This window comes from Gopherus flavomarginatus, unplaced genomic scaffold, assembly GCF_025201925.1.
Source record: "Gopherus flavomarginatus isolate rGopFla2 unplaced genomic scaffold, rGopFla2.mat.asm mat_scaffold_267_arrow_ctg1, whole genome shotgun sequence".
In the NCBI taxonomy this organism is placed as follows: domain Eukaryota; kingdom Metazoa; phylum Chordata; order Testudines; family Testudinidae; genus Gopherus; species Gopherus flavomarginatus.
In genome coordinates, this window is record NW_026114945.1 from 44,113 (window position 1) to 61,829 (window position 17,717).

The 17,717-nt window shown below is 40.1% G+C and overlaps 1 protein-coding gene across 3 annotated transcripts in view; it reads right to left on the minus strand.

Moving 5' to 3' along the window:
• LOC127042114 (insulin-degrading enzyme-like) overlaps window positions 1-16,447 on the minus strand; it is a 59,311-nt gene extending 42,864 nt beyond the window's left edge. Inside the window, exon 1 of one of the 3 annotated variants that reach the window (XM_050935759.1) lies at window positions 16,414-16,447. Coding sequence is in view for 1 of the 3 variants with exons in the window: in XM_050935757.1 (XP_050791714.1) it covers window positions 16,093-16,196 (104 nt within the window). In the remaining 2 variants the exon portion in view is untranslated. Of the gene's footprint in view, window positions 1-16,092; window positions 16,287-16,413 lie in introns of those variants that run through there. The other 2 variants (XM_050935757.1, XM_050935758.1) reach the window with 2 other exon arrangements.
• Between the last annotated feature and the right edge of the window lie 1,270 nt (window positions 16,448-17,717).

Below are 17,717 nucleotides of genomic sequence, written 5' to 3' on the forward strand. Positions count from 1 at the left end.
ATGGTAAAAACTGCTGCAAGTACAGTTCCATCAGAAGCACAGTATAAGCTATTTCAAGGGTTTGACAGTATTGCTGCTCCTGTCTTCAACTCACATTGGGCATCAAAACAAAAGCCAAATTCATTTATTCTCAGAAGCTTTAAGACTGTATAGCGTAAGGCACTGAAATGACTAATGACTATAATTAGTATATTTTTTAGAGAGAATATTATGCAGCTCCCCACACATTTACTGTGGAATGTCTTCAGTCATGACATTTATTAGGCGAATACCATTTGGCTTATAAAAAACAATGTTTTAACTAGCTTTCTTGTGATTTGTGCATACCAACTGATTCTTTTAGAATGTTAACAGGACTTCAGAAGTGAAGCTCCGGAGGTGAAAATCAGAGTGCTTATTTACATAAAATACCATTAAAGGGAAGACAACTTAAAAGTTCCCCTTTCTAAAGCCATATTAGTATAGAAAAATGGTATAGGTCAGGGATAGGCAACCTATGGCACGTGTGCCGAAGGCGGCACACGAGCTGATTTTCAATGGCATTCACACTGCCGGGGTCCTGGCCACCAGTCCGGGGGGGCTCTATATTTTAATTTAATTTTAAATTAAGCTTCTTAAACATTTTTAAAACCTTATTTACTTTACATACATCAATAGTTTAGTTATATGATATAGACTTATAGAAACATCTTCTAAAAACATTAAAATGTATTACTGGCACGCAAAACCTTAAATTAGAGTGAATAAAGGAAGACTTGGCACACCAATTCTGAAAGGTTGCTGACCCCTGGTATAGGTCATCATTCATCTACATTACTTCCCTTCCACAGAATGGTGATGGCCACCTTGGCGCCAGCTACATGTGTAATTTACACCACTGGTGTAATAAATATCGTGGGTAGCTGATGATGATACTATGAGCATCACAATGAGGCGAATGTTAACACCTCCAGAATCGGAAGGATTCAAATGCTCTTAGGCTTTCCAGAATAAGGCCTTTACTGTATGTTTCTAACAACAAATAGTCCTTGTGGCACCTTAGAGACTAACAAATTCATTTGGGCATAAGCTTTCGTGGGATATAACCCACTTCATTAGATGCATGGAGTGGAAAATACAGTAAGTAGGTATAAATATACAGCCCATGAAAGTGGGGATCAGTGCTAACGAGGCCAATTCAATCGAAGTGGATAGGGCCCATCCCTCTGTTGATACTCATGCCCTCTTGTCAACTGCTGGGAATGGGCCACATCCACTTTGACCCCCACTTGGTAAGGCAACTCCCATCTTTTCATATGCTGTATATTTATACCTGCTTACTGTATTTTCCACTCCATGCATCTGATGAAGTGGGTTATATCCCACGAAAGCTTATGCCCAAATAAGTTTGTTAGTCTCTAAGGTGCCACAAGGACTCTTCGTTGTTTTTACTGATACAGACTAATGCGGCTACCCCTCTGAAACCTGTATGTTTCTACTTTTTAGTTAAACAAGAACAAAAAAGACATGTCATCATTAGTACTTCAGGGTTTGTAGACTCCTCAAAATGAAAACTTAATTCTGTATGAGGCACTATGTCTCCAGGTGAAAAGTCTAGAAATATAGACTCAATTTATATCCTGGCCGAGACTGTTAGAATATTTTTTAGTTCAATAGCCCTTATAAGTTGACATATAAAATTTAAAACTACACAGCACATCTGCAGAAAGGAAAACAGAACCAAACAACTCAGCCTTTCAAAGACATTACATGAGAGATTTTAAGAAAACACATAATGCAGTCTATATTTTGTATGATTTTAAGTTACTTTATTTACTAAATTCAGTGAGCCAAAAATAATCAAAATTATACTTAACATATTCTGGAAGGAAAAAAATAAACTAATTACACTACTGGATGGTTAACAATAAGTAAATTATTTACATTCCTCATCTCTTGATCAGTTCAATAGGAAAAGTGTTTTAAAGGGGCAACAGACAACACAATAAGATATGCTTGATAGCCTCCTCTCTTCCAAATTCCAGACTCTAACCAGCGTTCCCAAGTTGTGGTTCATAGAGGACTTTCTGGTAGACCACAAAGTTGGCTTTTCACATGGTGCTGTCTATCCTGCTTGCTTCCAGATGCTAAATTGCATTAAAATACAGCTAAATATATATTTTTCTAATATTACTTTTCACTGTAAGCAACTGTTCCTATCACATAAATGTTACATGATTACAAATGGAGGAAAGGTGGTCCACATGACTGAAAACAAAAGGAGGGAGATTGTCCATCAGACTCTCTATTACAGTATGGCTCACACTATGAAAAATTTGATAACACCTGGAAACTCCTAAGGCTTTTCATAGTTAATTTAGTGGTGGGATTTTAAACCATTTCAGAACATCAGTGGAAAATCCACAATCTTCAAATTATTCAGTGTCCAGGTCATCATCTTGTGGTGGATTTTTTATTTCAGTCTTTAGAATTCTAATGTAGTAAAAGAGCTAAAAGTATTACAGGGGCAGTAATTCTTACGATGAGAAAAATTAATAATTTAAGGAGCCAAAAATTCTGCAAGTTTAGAACATTTAATACCACTGAATTCACTATAACTGGTCACAGAGACTGCCCCTGAAGAACTGTAAAAATTTCAGGGGACCTATCCTAGAAATACTGCTTTTGTGTGTGTGTTTAATTAAAAACAGGATCTTCTTGTCACTAGCAAACTTAGAATCAGTTATTTCCCCTGCCTCTCTGCTATATTTTGTAAAAATAATCCATTTTGAACAATAAAATCAAAAGGTTTTGACTAGAACATAAAGATTAGGATTCTGTCACTGGAGCTATGAATGATTACATTTGATTTTATTACTCTGACATATCGAGGGAACAATCCAGACTAATGACTGGCTGTGTCATCCCTGCTCTCTAACCTGGGATGCTTTGCTTTGCTGCTGTAACCTCCAACTCTGGACTGCTCACAACCTCCAGCATGCAAGTCACTTCCAGCTATGTCTGTGGATGTGCTGCAGCCAGCCAACCACACATTGGCTTTTACCAGCTTTGGTTATACTGCTGGGTGACCCCAGCAACTCCCACCCAACAGGGTCCCAGAGCTCAAGCTCCAGCCCAAGCCCAGGAATCTACACAGCAGTGGAACAGCATCGCAGGCTGAGCCCCATAAGCCCAAGTTGGCTGGCATGGGCCAGCCAAGGGTTTATTCCTTGCTATGTAGACATAACCTCAGTCAAGTAAGGCAACAATGTGAGCATCAGATGCTGGAATACCTGAAACTTACAAAAACATAACCTTCTTTACTCCACTCCCGTTGAAAGTTTCATACAATAAGTAAGGAGGTGCCCTTAAATAAGGGCAAAACTTTATTACTCTATATTTTTAGACAGAGATACTGAATACAAAAAGCATCAGAAGAGAAGAATTAAAATCAGTGTACCTGTAAACAACAGTGAGGAACATGAACTCTTGCAAGCGTGTAGGAGATTGCTTTCTAAAAAAGTAGAAATTTCTACTAGCAAAACGGACACTATCACATGACAAATTATAAAACAGTGTTTCATTTGAATATCCATGTAAACATTAACAAACACAGAGAAATAGCAATCCCAGTCTCTAAATTCTAGTTTAAAACTACACTAACCATCTACCAAATTTTATCCTGTGCAATGGTTGAGCTGGTTGTGATCAGAGTTCACAAGTTATCCCATAATTGCCTGCTGCACAGGGTCATCCTCTGAAATGAAGCAGCTAGTATAGGCCACTTGTCAACGACTGGATATGGGACTATATGGACCACTAGTCTGATCCAGTATGGTAATTCCTATGTTTCTTGTTATGCCTCAGTATTATTAATGCTATGCTATAATGCATACAGACTGCTACAGAATTGCAGGATTAAATTAGAAATGCTCAACAGCAACTGGGTCCCTCTTAAATAAAAGCAATCCTGCTCTATTCCTACATACTTGAAAATTCAAACAGTACTTAACATCAGTTCAATCTGCTATGCCAGACAATGGGGAATATAGAAAAATAAAAGGAGCCTCCTGAACTCCTTGATTTCACCTTAACTATTAAATTAATAAACAGTACACATTCTATCCTCTTTAGTTAAATGTATGTCTAATTCGGTTTCAGACTTCAAAATGCTGGTTGCTTACTGGTGCATTAACCTTGGAAGCGTGTTCCACACACTTTCTACCCTGTATTTGATGACAATACACCTGATTATTTTTGTCACCTGCTACTTCCTTGTTATTTTTAACCCACCCCCTCAAGTCATGACGTTTTATCAATAGCTTTAATGATTCATCTACAATGGTGACTCAAAACGTTATGCCCACTGTGAAATCTCATGCATTTCAACTGATACCTTGTGAAGAACCACACAGAGTATACTGTCATAATAACAATTCTCTGTTTCTATCTCCTTCATAACCTAGCTCTAGTTTAGCACTCAAAATTGGGTACCCTGAGGATTACTCTCCCCTTCTCCACCCCCTTCTCCGCATGTTCCAAAACAGTTAGTTTCAAATCAAAGGATTGATCCTGCATGCCCTTACTCATCACCTCAATAGGCCTACTAGGAAAAGCAAGTTGTACTTACGCTGGGGTTCGCAGGATTGGGCCCTAACACTTAAGCAGGATAGAAAATAAATCCATTAAAAACTGCACACACCCAAAACATAACCTGCTGCACCAAACCCAACTCAGGAAAAAGCCAGAATGAATAGATAGTTCCTCCTCCCTTTTCCCCACCCCGTGCCTGGAAGGTCAACAGACTTGGGTTTATATTTCATTTACCTTTTTTATGTGAGGCAAATGCTGTCCACCAAGAATACTAAGCCTCCCGGGTGCTGAATAAATTATTAAGATATAACCCTTGGAGAGAAGAAAACATATGTGGAAAATCAATGGAAAAAAGGAAACGGAAGTATGTTTGAACATTTTTACAACAAAATCAGTGTAAATAAAAAAGGATTGAAAAACATTACAAGGTGTGAAAAGGCATTTCCTTACTTTTGAATGTTTTGATATGCAACCTTAATGTTCTCTTAAGATGATTTCTGGGTATAATACTAGCAGATATTTCTCCACTGCTTTTCATCTGAAGATTCCAAAGCATTATACACACTAACTTTCAGATCAAACCTCCATTTCCTTCTAGAAGACAGGCTTCCTGTCTGCCTTCTAAAACTTGCTTACCTCTTTCCCCTCACTTGTACTTCTGAGTAAGCTGCCCAATTCCGAAGTGCTGATTCCTCTCCTACGATGCTAGCACTAAGCTAATACTTCTGTTGCTGGTATGACCACAGCTAAGTTAAGCACCAAAATGATGACACACAAAATGTCTTAGCTATTTAGAGAAGACTCATTCTAAATAATTAAAAATAATATTTTTAAAATTAAGATACTTTCATGGTATTGCCAAAAAACCACAGCAACATTGAACGGCCCAACAAAATACAGGCAGCAGCAAGAAATGTTCCTTAGTACAGTGTTTTTGGAATTGTGCTGCTTGCTCAAAAAGTGCAAGTGAGGAGAAGATCTAAACAAAGGGCAGGATAACAGGCGAATGCAAAGAATGGGCTGAGCGAGGGGGGTCCGAGCGGAAAGCAGGCTCACATTCACTGATGGGGACCCATCAAGTACTCTCTTATGTCCCCCTCTCACCAAAATGCCCTCTTCGGTATAATAGATCAGGTACTGAGGAAAAATATCTGTTGATTTCTATTTTACAAGTAAGTAAAAGCAAGTAGTATACTTTAAGATGCTTTTTCTGCAATGAGATCCATGCAGGCAGACTTCTGCATACCCACAGAGCCTCACTGATTTCAATGGGGCTCTGAGGGTGCTGAGGTCCACCTATGAAAAACTAATTACATAAATGGGGTTTTAATTTTTAAACTGCATGTGATACCTATGTCAATCTATAGTTATTTTAGAAAACAATTTTTAAATGAAAATACAGTTGGCACATTAGCCAATATAGCTAAACCTCATTTACAGTATTTGAAACCCAGTTACCAGAGACCTCTAGCATTTGACAACAGTGCAAAAATTTTGGTGCACAGCCAAAAGAAATGGCTTGCTGAGCACTGGCTTCAAAATTTTCTTCAAGCCTTTGCTGTCTCAACAGGATATATATGTTTAAGCCATATTAGTAAGGCCCTACCAAATTCACGGACATGAAAAAACGCATCACAGACTGTAAAATCTTTTGTGTACTTTTACCCTACACAATATACACTTCATGGGGGAGATCAGTGTTTCCCAAACAGAGGGTCTTGACCCAAAAGAGGTGATGGGGGAGTCACAAGGATAATGTGTGTGTGTAGGGGGGGCGGTCACAGAAGTATTGCCACCCTTACTTCTGCGCTGCTGCGTTCAGAGGTGGGCCATCAGCCAGAAACCATCCCTATCCGGCTGCCCAGCTCTGAAGGAAGCAGCGCAGAAGTAAGGGTGGCAGAATAACCACCTCAAGAGTCTCCCATAACCCTCTTTTGGGTCAGGACTGCTACAGTTACAACACCGTGAAATTTGAGATTAAAATATATGAAATTTCAGCTTTTTAAAATCCTATGACCATGAAATTAACCAAAATGAACCGTCAATTTGGTAGGACCCTACACATTAGTCCACAAGTCTTGCTGAGCCAGATGAACATCTATAAATAATCATCATCTCTGGAGAATCAAGCTGAATGGCTATAGTTGGGATGCCAGCTCTGCAGATTTTGAAAACTGTGCTTGGTGAGCTCCTCCAGTCATCTGAAGGTTTTGGGTTTCCCTGAGACCTTCAGATAATCATGGTTTTACTATAAATGCACATCTCTGGTGTGCTGAACCATACTCAAAGCATATCTATATCAACCGATGAATAAAACTGCACAATTTATTTTTGTTACTGCTTTTTTGGGTCATGTTTCATATCCCTTTTTAAGTACACCATTACACTGCACTGAATTCACCACAATTATTATTTGAGCTCCACAACTGTCCTTGGCATTATATAAAGATTATGATTGTGATCTACTATCAATTCCAAATTTTTCACCTGTTCCAAATTCTGCAGACTGTGTCTGTATTCCTTACATGCACACATTATGTTTTTCTTCTAGATCCCATTACCCAGTAGTTGCCATGGATTGAAGTTTATGATGAGTCAATACCTGCCCATGTTCTCAATTTATCTAGATCTCCATCACTGGTCTACACTCTCTGAATTTTCGCTAATCCACCTATGTTTACATTTTCTGCCAACTTTCAAAACATTATAAATATGCTGCTGTTGACAGCACCTGGCGTGAAACTCTCAGGAGCTGGGAATTTTCAGTAGAAGGCTCTGAGCTTCAGGTCTCCCAGCCAGTGAGGATCATGGTGAATTTGTCTCTCACCTCTTTTACAGAGAAGATAGTGCTGAATTGAGTGCTCTGGAGAATATGTTGAAAAACTCATTATACTCTGGTGGGGCTGCAATATTAGAATACATCTCCATTCTCTTGTGTGTCATTTCTCCTGCTCCTTTACCCTACACATCCACTAGTGCTCTTGGAACAGATCATCACCAGATGGCAGGACTGTGACATCCTTATGAAAGCAATAGTGACACTAGAGGTATGTTATCCAATAATCAGTCTCCTCTCTTCACCTTCCCTCAATTCATTTGCATGCTACAACTGCATTGGTTAAAATGAGTTTATACTAATTAAGATTTTTCTTCAACTAACAATCAAATGTTTCATCAAAATTTGACACTGCACATCACAGAAAAATAAAATTCTAATAAATTGGAACAGAATTGGAGTACCTTACCACACATACAAGTAAACTAACATAACAGAACATCATTATAAAGGATGCTGCAGAACATTTTATCCTCATTTATTATATCACTAGTTCAAATGTAGAACAAAGCTATTAGGCTCCCCTTATTTTCTGGTTAACATACAATTTTCTACTTCTTGCTTACAAATTTGGGAATCAGGATTCTCTAAGATATTACACTTCCATAGCTTCAATAGCTATTTTAGGTAAATTTTTTGACCTCTAAATTTAGGTAACTCCCCAATATCACACCTAACTTGAACTTAAATAACTAGCATTGTCTGTTATCAAAATGTATGCAAACTGTTCAAAGTTTTGAACATATATTAGGCTCTTCTTCCCAGAAGAACTCATCATAAAATTTTGCCAAATGATATAAACACCCCTCACAAAAGTTCTGCAATAATTAATAAGTATAATTCAATCAACCCCACTAAAAAACATTATGAACTGAAATCTCTGGTCTTACAAAATCAGAATGTTTATCCTAATTTTATTCCTGAGAATATGTCTAACCCAGAAGACAACTTACTCTTAGCTTTTTTTAAAACAGTAATTTGCGAATGATCATTACTTTGACATTACTGCTTATCTGATCCATTTTGAGGAAATTCGCATCTTGCCACCATTCAAAATTTACTTCTCAGTGTGTGTCTGTAGAAGGCAAACTCTCATTGACTGCACATAATCTTCCAGAGAAGTAAAGGGCAATGTCTACACCAGGAAATTTAATCAAGAAACTCTTTAGGGACTGATGGTAAAAGTGATGAGAGTTTACACAACTTAATTTCAGATATGACGAAACACAGGAGGCAACAAAACAGCTGAACTACTGTAAAACCCTAATCTAGTTTCCATATCTGTTTTTAAAACTGCACCAAACTGAGTATTTTAAGAACGCACTCAAAACATAAGTAAATAAACTTTATCCAAGTTCACCTTAAAATTACAAGCAATCAAAAGTGGCAAACCAGTCTTTTCCCAATATTTTTAATGGACTCTCCAAATATGTCTCATTGAACCTTTTACAACAGTGCTGGAAATTAAATGGAATAAATTATGAAGAGGCACTTGAAAGTGGGAAACCAATGACCAATTTTAAATTTGTCTACAGATTAAAAACAAATTATTTATTTTCATTTTTACCATCCCAAAGCATCTTTACAGATATGGGGAGTAGTACAGTTTCACCATTCATTCCTGTCCCTGGGTTATTCCTCCATTAAGTCCATCCCGGTCATGTCCACATATACGATTCACTATTAAGTCTGTGGTCAGCTTCAAGGTCTGACTGACTTTGATTGTGTTTGCACTATTTTCTTTAGCATTCTATCATCTGTTTGTCTTCTCCAGTGTCAACACCCTCATAATCTTTTCTATTACAGCCAATCCCATATCCCGACTTCACATCCTACTCTCTTCTAACTTCATTTCTCTTAAAATCATTCCACTTTACACCTGCCATTTTCTCTCAGATCTACTGCTTCCTGCCTTCTGATGTCTGTTTCATGTAATGCAGCAATACAAAACACAGCACAGAAGGTTATTGGAAGGCATAAGCAAACAAGGAAAACCTGGACAAGCAACAAAACAAGACTATGACAGGAAAACTGTAAACAACTCAAGAATGCTGAGATAATGGAAGTAATAAAAGCATTGTACAAAATGGTATAGAAATCACAGACTGGACAAGTAAAAGGATCAGCAAGAAAACAAGATATGAAAACAATATACAAAAGGTTAAGTTGTAGGGAAACACAATCAGGCCAATGATGCAACAGTAGGAAAGGCTACTAGTGACTTGACAATAAATGCCAAAGACATGCTGAATGAACAGAAGGAGCACTATAGCAGTAGGAACTAATTCTGACCATCTCTCCAGGATGGTCACAGTGATTGTGAAATGCTCAGGGAGGTAAGAGAAGCTACAAAAACAAAAAGCATAGTAATAAAGAGGGACTTCATCTATCCCCATATTGACTGGACACATGTCACCTCAGAACAGGATTCAGAGAGAAAATTTTTAAACACCTTAAATGATTGCTTCTTGGAGCAACTAATCCTGGAACCCAAAAGGGGAGAGGCAATTCTTGATTTAGTCCTAAGTGACACACAGGATCTGGTCTAAGAGATGAATATAGCTGAACTGCTCAACAATAGTGATCATAATGTAATTAAATGTAACACTTCTGAAGAAGGGAAATAATAAAGAAACCTATCACAGTAGCATTTAACTTCAAAAGGGGGAAACTACACAAAAAATAGAAATCTAGTTAAATGGAAATTAAAAGGAACAGACACAAAAGTAAAATGCCTGCAAGCTGCAGGGCACCTACTTAAAAACACCATAAGTAGAGGTTCAAGCTAAATACATACCCCAAATTTAAAAACAAAACAAAACAAACAAACAGTAAAGGGAGCAAAAAAAAAATACCAACATGGCTTACCAGATTAAAAAAGGCAGAGGCAAAAAGACATCCTTTAAAAATTGGAAGTAAAATCTACTGAGGAGACTCTGACAAATCAATTGTAAAAGTATAATTAGGGAGACCAAAAAAGAATTTGTGGCGCAACTAGCAAAAAGATACAAAAAAGAGTTTTGTTTTGTTTTTTGTTTAAGTACCTCAGAAGAAGGAAGCCTACCAAACAATCAGTGTGGCCACTGGACAAATAAGGTGCTAAAAGAGTAGGCAAGGAAGACGAGGCTATTGCAGAGACACTAAATGAATTCTTTGCATCAGTCTTCACCGCAGAGAATGTGATGGAGATTTCCACATTCTTCTTAGGTGACAAATCTGAGGAACTGTCCCAGGTTGAGGTTTCAAAAGGGGAGATTTTGGGGGAGGAGGGAGGATGGTAAACTAAACAGTAATAAATCACCAGGACCAGACTGTATTCACTGAAGAATGTGTGTTGTGTGAAGAAGTACTTCCTTATTAATAGAATAGAATGTCAGGGTTGGAAGGGACCTCAGGAGGTCATCCAGTCCAAACTCCTGCTCAAAGCAGGACCACACCCCAGACAGATACTTGCCTCAAGTATCTCAAGGATTGAACTCACAACTCCATCTCATTGCTAGGAGATATCGTGAAGGCCAAAACTATAACTATGAATAATTAGATAGGTCCATCAATGGCTAGTAGTCAAGATGATTGGAGACACAACCCTATGTTGTGTATGTCCCTAAACCATAGGCTGCTAGAGGCTATGACTGTACGACAGGGGATGAATCACTTGACAAATGCCCTATTCTGTTCATTCCCTCTGAAGTATTGGCCACTGTTGGAACACAGGACACTGGGCTAGATAAACCATTGGTCTGACTCAGTGTGGCCATTTTTATGTTGTTAGCATCTCGACCAAGTGCTGAACCCTGTAATTCATCCAAATGCAAACATTCCAGACATGCTAAATGAACGGGACACCTTGGAAGACAGAACAAATGTCAGCACTTGAACCACTAATAGAAGAAGAAACAAAAAGAGTAGTGATGCAGTTGAAAATGGGAAAGCTGCAGAAACAGACAATAAAACATTTGAGATGCTAAAGTTGACTGGACAAGTGCTATCAAAACACTAGGAAAAATATATGGGAGAGCAAGAGGAGGTTCCAGGTGACTGGCTAAAAGACAATAGTTGTACCAATCTTGAACAAAGAGAATAATTACAGAGGTATAAGCTCATCAGGAGCCCTAGGAAAAAAATCACAATGAAAATAACTGTCAAAAGATTATAGCCAGTTTTAGAGGAAGCAGTAGGTGAGGAACACTGTGGCTTCTAACCAGGCCTAAGTTTCATTGATTAGATGGTTATTTATAAGATCTTAAATGTGCAAGTTGCTATAGACTGACTTCACAAAACAGATAGCAAATAGTTAATACTGAACATATTATATCAACAAACATTTTGGTTAAAATGTAAAAAAGCAATTCAAGTACAAAAAAGACTGAGAATTGGTGAGAGAATCTGATCCACGTATACCAAGATGAAGAATGTGAGGGTATTCAAAAGGGAAAGAGAGAGGGGTAAAGAAAAGAATTGTCCAGAACTTTCTTCTTTAGTTAGATTCTAAAGGAGAACTCTATTATTCAGTGTAATCCTCCTAAAACAACTGTCGGTAACATTAGATCTTTGACAAACCTAACATATCTACAAGGCTCAGTACTTTAAAAAAAAGTTAGCCACACGTAAAAAAAAAGAAATGCTCATGAGCTCCAGCAAAAGTTACACAAAAATACAATTTACTTATTGTGTGCTATATTGCAGAATTCTGAAAATATTTTATAATTAGTAAAACCAACATTGTACGTAAAGCATTTTCAGTATTAAAGCTACAGGGTTTTTTTGGCTTTCCTAATGTAGATAATTATAATTATGATTCAATATAAATCAAAGAAGTTGTGTTGCTTTTATTTTAAATTTGAAACCATCTGAATCAACTTTTGAACAAGTTGAACACAAAATCTATCATATTACGAATACAAAATGTTGTCATATTAGCATACAGCAGCCCATAGTCTATGGCAGGATCTAGATGGAAGAGAGGTTGAGAGCAGAAACCTGTTCATTAGCAGCAGCACGCCATGCATTTGTAGATACAATAACCATTAAACCAATCTCTGTCTAGCCCCAGTTGAATGGAAATATTTTTCATGAAACTTTTTATTTTATTAAAACATTAACACCTCAAAATAAAAATACACACAGTTGTTATATCTAATGCAATGCTATCAAAAATAAATTAGAAACAAATATCATCCCCAGAATGCGATAGCCCAAGTGCTCTGAAAGTATTTATAGTAGGTGACTTAGACAATAACCTGAAATGACCCTGGCAGTGAAGCCAATTTATTTCCAGCTCAGTGCAACAGGAGTTGCACTGTGGGCAATGTAGAGCGAACAGCCTCTCTTTTGCACTTTTCCCTCCTGGACTCCACACAGAGCCAAGGGCTACTTATGGCACCAGGCCCAAAGTGACACCCCACCTCATGTACTGTTGAGTCCTACCCAGGATGAAGCTCCTATAAGCCAGAGAGACATGACAAATAGCGAAAAGGAGCCCTGTTCCTGGAAATGCCTTGATATCAATACCACTAAGTGATCTTTTGTTTGCCCGAAGATAGAGGATTTCAGTGCTGGGAGCAAGGTAAGGAGGAGGAGGTTAGAAGGTCTAATGGAGGAATTAATGGGATAAGGAATAACTATATATAAAAAGGTTAGGTTTAGGGTTAGATGACAATTGTGTGAGAGAGAGAGAGAGATGGACAGAGCTAGTGAAAACCTGGGCAAGGCTTGGAGGTGGGAATGTGAGATGCCTAAGAAGGAGATGGTTTGGTTTTTTTTTAATGGAAGTGAGTGGAGAAAAGATTTAATGTCAAAGTGTTACTCATGTTCTCGTTTTTGGTCTATAATCCATATAGGTCCTGATTCTATAACTGACACTACACAAGCAGATCTCTGTCCTGTTGGGAGCCCTCCTGAAGTCAGTGGCATTACTCACAAACATAGAGTTGAACACATGCACGTATGAAAGACTGGAACCTAAAAGATCATTAGTAATTTGCTACAGCTAGTTTCTTGCACTTACATACTTTCTCTCCCTGTAACAGATCATGACACACCTTTTCTTCTGTTTCATTGTCTTCTTTCCCTCCATCGTTTTTTTGTCCTACCCTCTCTTTATCTACAAGGTACATCCTATCTCCTCCCCCATATTTTCTCTCCAATTTCTCAAATCTCTAATCAACTTCTTCTTTTCTATCTGAGGGGTAGCAGCGTTAGTCTGGATCTGTAAAAAGCGACAAAGAGTCCTGTGGTCCTATAAGGTACCACAAGACTCTTTGTCGCTTCTTCTTTTCTGTCACACCCATCAGCAAACCCACACCCATTCATCCACCCCATTCCAAACTCCCTTACCTATCCTCCCAATTGTTCATACACAAAGCTTGAAAAACATGTAATAGACAGATGACTAAGATGTAAGGGGTCTAAAGTGAGAAGTCAAGTCTCTTTCCTAATCCCCATCCTCAATACTGGAAAAGGGAGGGATAGCTCAGTGGCTTGAGCATTAGCCTGCTAAACCCAGGGTTGTGAGTTCAATCCTTGAGGTGGCCATTTAGGGATCTGGGGCAAAAATCTGTCTGGGGATTGGTCCTGCTTGGAGCAGGGGGTTGGCCAGATGACCTCCTGAGGTCCCTTCCAACCCTCATATGCTATGATTCTATGAAAGATACTGGGATTTTTTTCTGGGCCCTATTTGTGAGGGCCATCCTTTGCAGTCTCTAGTTAGTAGGTGTCTGAAATTTGATGCACCTTCTGGCTGCTGGAAAGGAGCACTCTCTCTGTTCTCCTCCCTCCTACCATCTCCTCCTGTAAGGCTGGTAGCATGCAAAGGAGTCACTGCTAATCTGCCCTCCATTCTGTTTCCCTCTCCTCCAGTGAAAAGTTCTGGTGACTGTTTTCAGCTTTCAAAAGAAGAAACTGACCTGGTTCTTGTCCCTTTCATTGCTGCCTACTGGTTCCCAATAGGAGGAGTGAAAAGTGACAAGTTCTGGTAAGTTTTCACTCTACTGCAGGTTAGCAAATGAATCAGTAGCAGGAGAAGCACCAGTTATCGATCTAAAAAAAAAAAAACCTCAGAAAAGCACTGAACTAGTTTATATTTGGTAGGTTATCTTTGTAATTATTAATAGATTATTTGTCCACCCCAAATGAAACCTTACACTTTGTAAAAGTTCATGATACTTGCCCAGAAGTGTTTCTTACTCAGAAGTGTGGGCAGGTGGATTTTCAAAGATCTGCCAATCATCTCATACTCTAAACTCTCTCTAGATAATCTTTGGCTTCCTGTTTTCTACCATATCAACTTCAAGCTCCTCGCCTTGACTTGAACAACCTTGCTCCAGACTGCATCTGTTCTCATTTCCCCCTACTCCTCCCACTCTTGGATCTACACTTTCTCTTGAAACAATCTTCCACTTCTCATTAGCCAAATAGCCTCTCTCCCTTCCTTTAAATCCCTCCTTAAGACTCACTTCCTCTATGAATCTTTTGTAAACTGCACTTCATCAGTTATTCCATGTTTTCTCATTTGTGTTCAAATGTAAGTTCTTCTGTGGAAAGAGAATATCCTTTTCTATGATTTATAAAGTACTCTATACACTTATGGTACTATATAAATAACTATGAATAACTTCAGACCTAAAATTTGACACATATTGACAGCAGTCACCCAACACTGTTTAAATGAAAATAGCTACCTTAGACAAAGTTACGAACCTTCTCTCTCAATAAAGGTGTTTGAAGTTTGCTATCTAAACTACAGAACTCACACACAAGTATTAAAATTATTTCCATGCCATGCTAGCCATCAATTATCTTGTTATGTAGTGAAGAAGCCCCTCCCATCAACAGTGCCATAAATACTAACATTGACAGCTGAAAAACTTGTTTCTGGTGAAACATATATCCTGTTTATTCTGTAGATAGATTTAACAAGTTATGCAACACTAAATATTACAATTTGGCAAAACACAATTCATATGGGGAATATAATGTTATACCACAATAGGTCACAGTGTGTCAGGTCCCCTGATTTTTATAATAAAAGCACAGTTCTCAGTATAAGAAATAAGACGCCAACCCTACTGAATATCATTTTTTCTAAATGTTGACCTATTTGGAATAAAACAATCAGAGGCAATAAATGTCTTTAAATGTGTTTTACAACATGGTGTGGTGCAGTATTAAGGCCTTAATGACGAGTTCAACAATACAAGGTATGTTACCAGCTTCCTTAAAGCACATGAAGTCTACCCCAGCACCCAGCAGAATGCACACAAGCCTAGAGCAAAGAGATGATCTGGTCGCATGTTCAGCTAGTTGGCTACCCTTTTCCAGCACTCCCAAAACTACTCTTCTCGCCACGGGTACAGAGTGCCCTCAGGACGTCCCAACCTGTCCTCTTCCCCCGCAGCATGATAAATCACCCAGTCTGCAGACGCATTTCGGGGAGGATGTTGCCACCCTAATCCCCTCCCTCCAGGAGACTCTAGTCCCCCGGCGCCTCCACCCCTTTCAGTAGCAGGCGGACACGATTCACGAGTTCCCAGATCATACGCCCCGTTCCACAAACAACAACGGGGGGGGGGGGCACCAACAGACCTCCTGCCACCCCGTAGCCTCTTACACAACAGGAGCAGGCCCACACCACAACCCCACACCCCCCGAACGGGGCGAGGGGTCCCCGCACATGACAACCATACCCGGGCGGGCGAGGCCACCGCTGCAGAAGAGGAGGCCGGGAGGCACCGGTGCTCACCAAAGAGGTCAGAGTCCTGCTGAGGAAAAGGAGCAGCCGCTGCCGCATATCCCGGCCCTGCTGCCAGAGCCCAGCCTCCGCTCGCTTCCTTCCCTGCGCCCGCCCCCTTCAGGGGAAGCGGCCCCTCAGCCCTCTGGAGGCGCCATCTCCGGCCCGCCGGCCAATCCCTCCCCAGCGCCCTCAGGCTGCTCTCCTCCCAACGGAGCCGCCGCCGCTGCCTGGCTCCGGCCGGGCCTACCGCCAAGGCCGCGCTCCGGGAACCTACCTGACGCTGCTGGGGGTGTCGCTCCTGCGAAGCGGGCTGGCGGGCGGGGAAGAGCCGCTGCGGGGAGGAGCTGGCTGCGCAGCCGGGCGGCCAGCCGGGTGAGCACGTACAGCTGACGCGGGCTGCGCGGAATCCGGGAAGCGCTGCTGCAACGCGGAGCAAAGGGCCCCTGGCACGGCGTGTAACACTCACGCTGTGCGGCAGAGCCGCAGTCCCGCTCTCGCACGCGCCAGGCATGTGACTGTCGCTGTGTGTGTGTGTGTGTACCAGGCTCTGTGTGTGTAACGGAAACGCGCTATGAGGGCGACGGATTCTCACGTTCCCTGTTTGTATGTAACTGTCGCGCCATCATTGTGTGTGTGACACTCGCCGTCCATGCAACACCTGTGCTCACTTCTGCTGTCACACACTCACGGCATGTAGCACTGGTACTGCGTGCGCGATACTCCTTCTCGGACCACATCAGTGCGGTCAGCGCTCCTCTGTGCCTGCCAGTTCACAGGTTTCACTGCATTTTCTGGCAATGTCTTTGTTTTCTTGCTGGTAAAAGTCAGTGCAAACGATTTTTTATCGTTTTATTTCATCAGCTGCCGTGACATTTTGTATAACTGATTTCCAATGTCTTAATGAAACAGATGGCACAATCTCCCCGCACCTTCCCCACCCCAGAGAGAGACGTTAAACACAACGAGTTCCCAGGAAGTAGTCTGCTTCTTCCAGTCCTCTTACAGAAGAGTTTTGGAGCAACAGGTTTGTGCTTTTTTCAGATTCATGGTCTTTTTATAAGATCTAGTATAGTTTTTGAAGTATAGGAGGGATTTTATTATAAGCCCTTGTTTTCACTTGCTCATAATTTCCTGGAGGAAAAAAAAATCTCTTAAGGTAACTGCACCTGCTTGCTCTCCTCTTTTGGGAAAGTTAGAAGATAAAGACCCAATCTGAAAGATGCTTAGCATCCTCAGTTCTTGTTAAAGGCAGCTGTTAGTGTTAGAGAAATTTACCAAACAATTCTTAAGTGTACACAAGGCTTCTAATGTTCTATCTTAATATGTTTTGGATCAAAAATGTGTCTTTATGGAGTTCTCTGTTTGGTTTCTTCCGAGTATCCTATGTCTCTGTCCCTTTTTTTCTCTAAACCTCAAAGAAGATTGAGGTTTTGATTTGATTAAAACAAATACTGGAGAACAAGAAAGAGAGCTTTGGGAGGGGTGGGGGTTACCACGGTACTGATCTGCCTGCATGGCTGCGAGAGACTGAAAACAGTCAGTTTGACGAGCCACGAGGCTTATCAGCTGCTTCGTGCT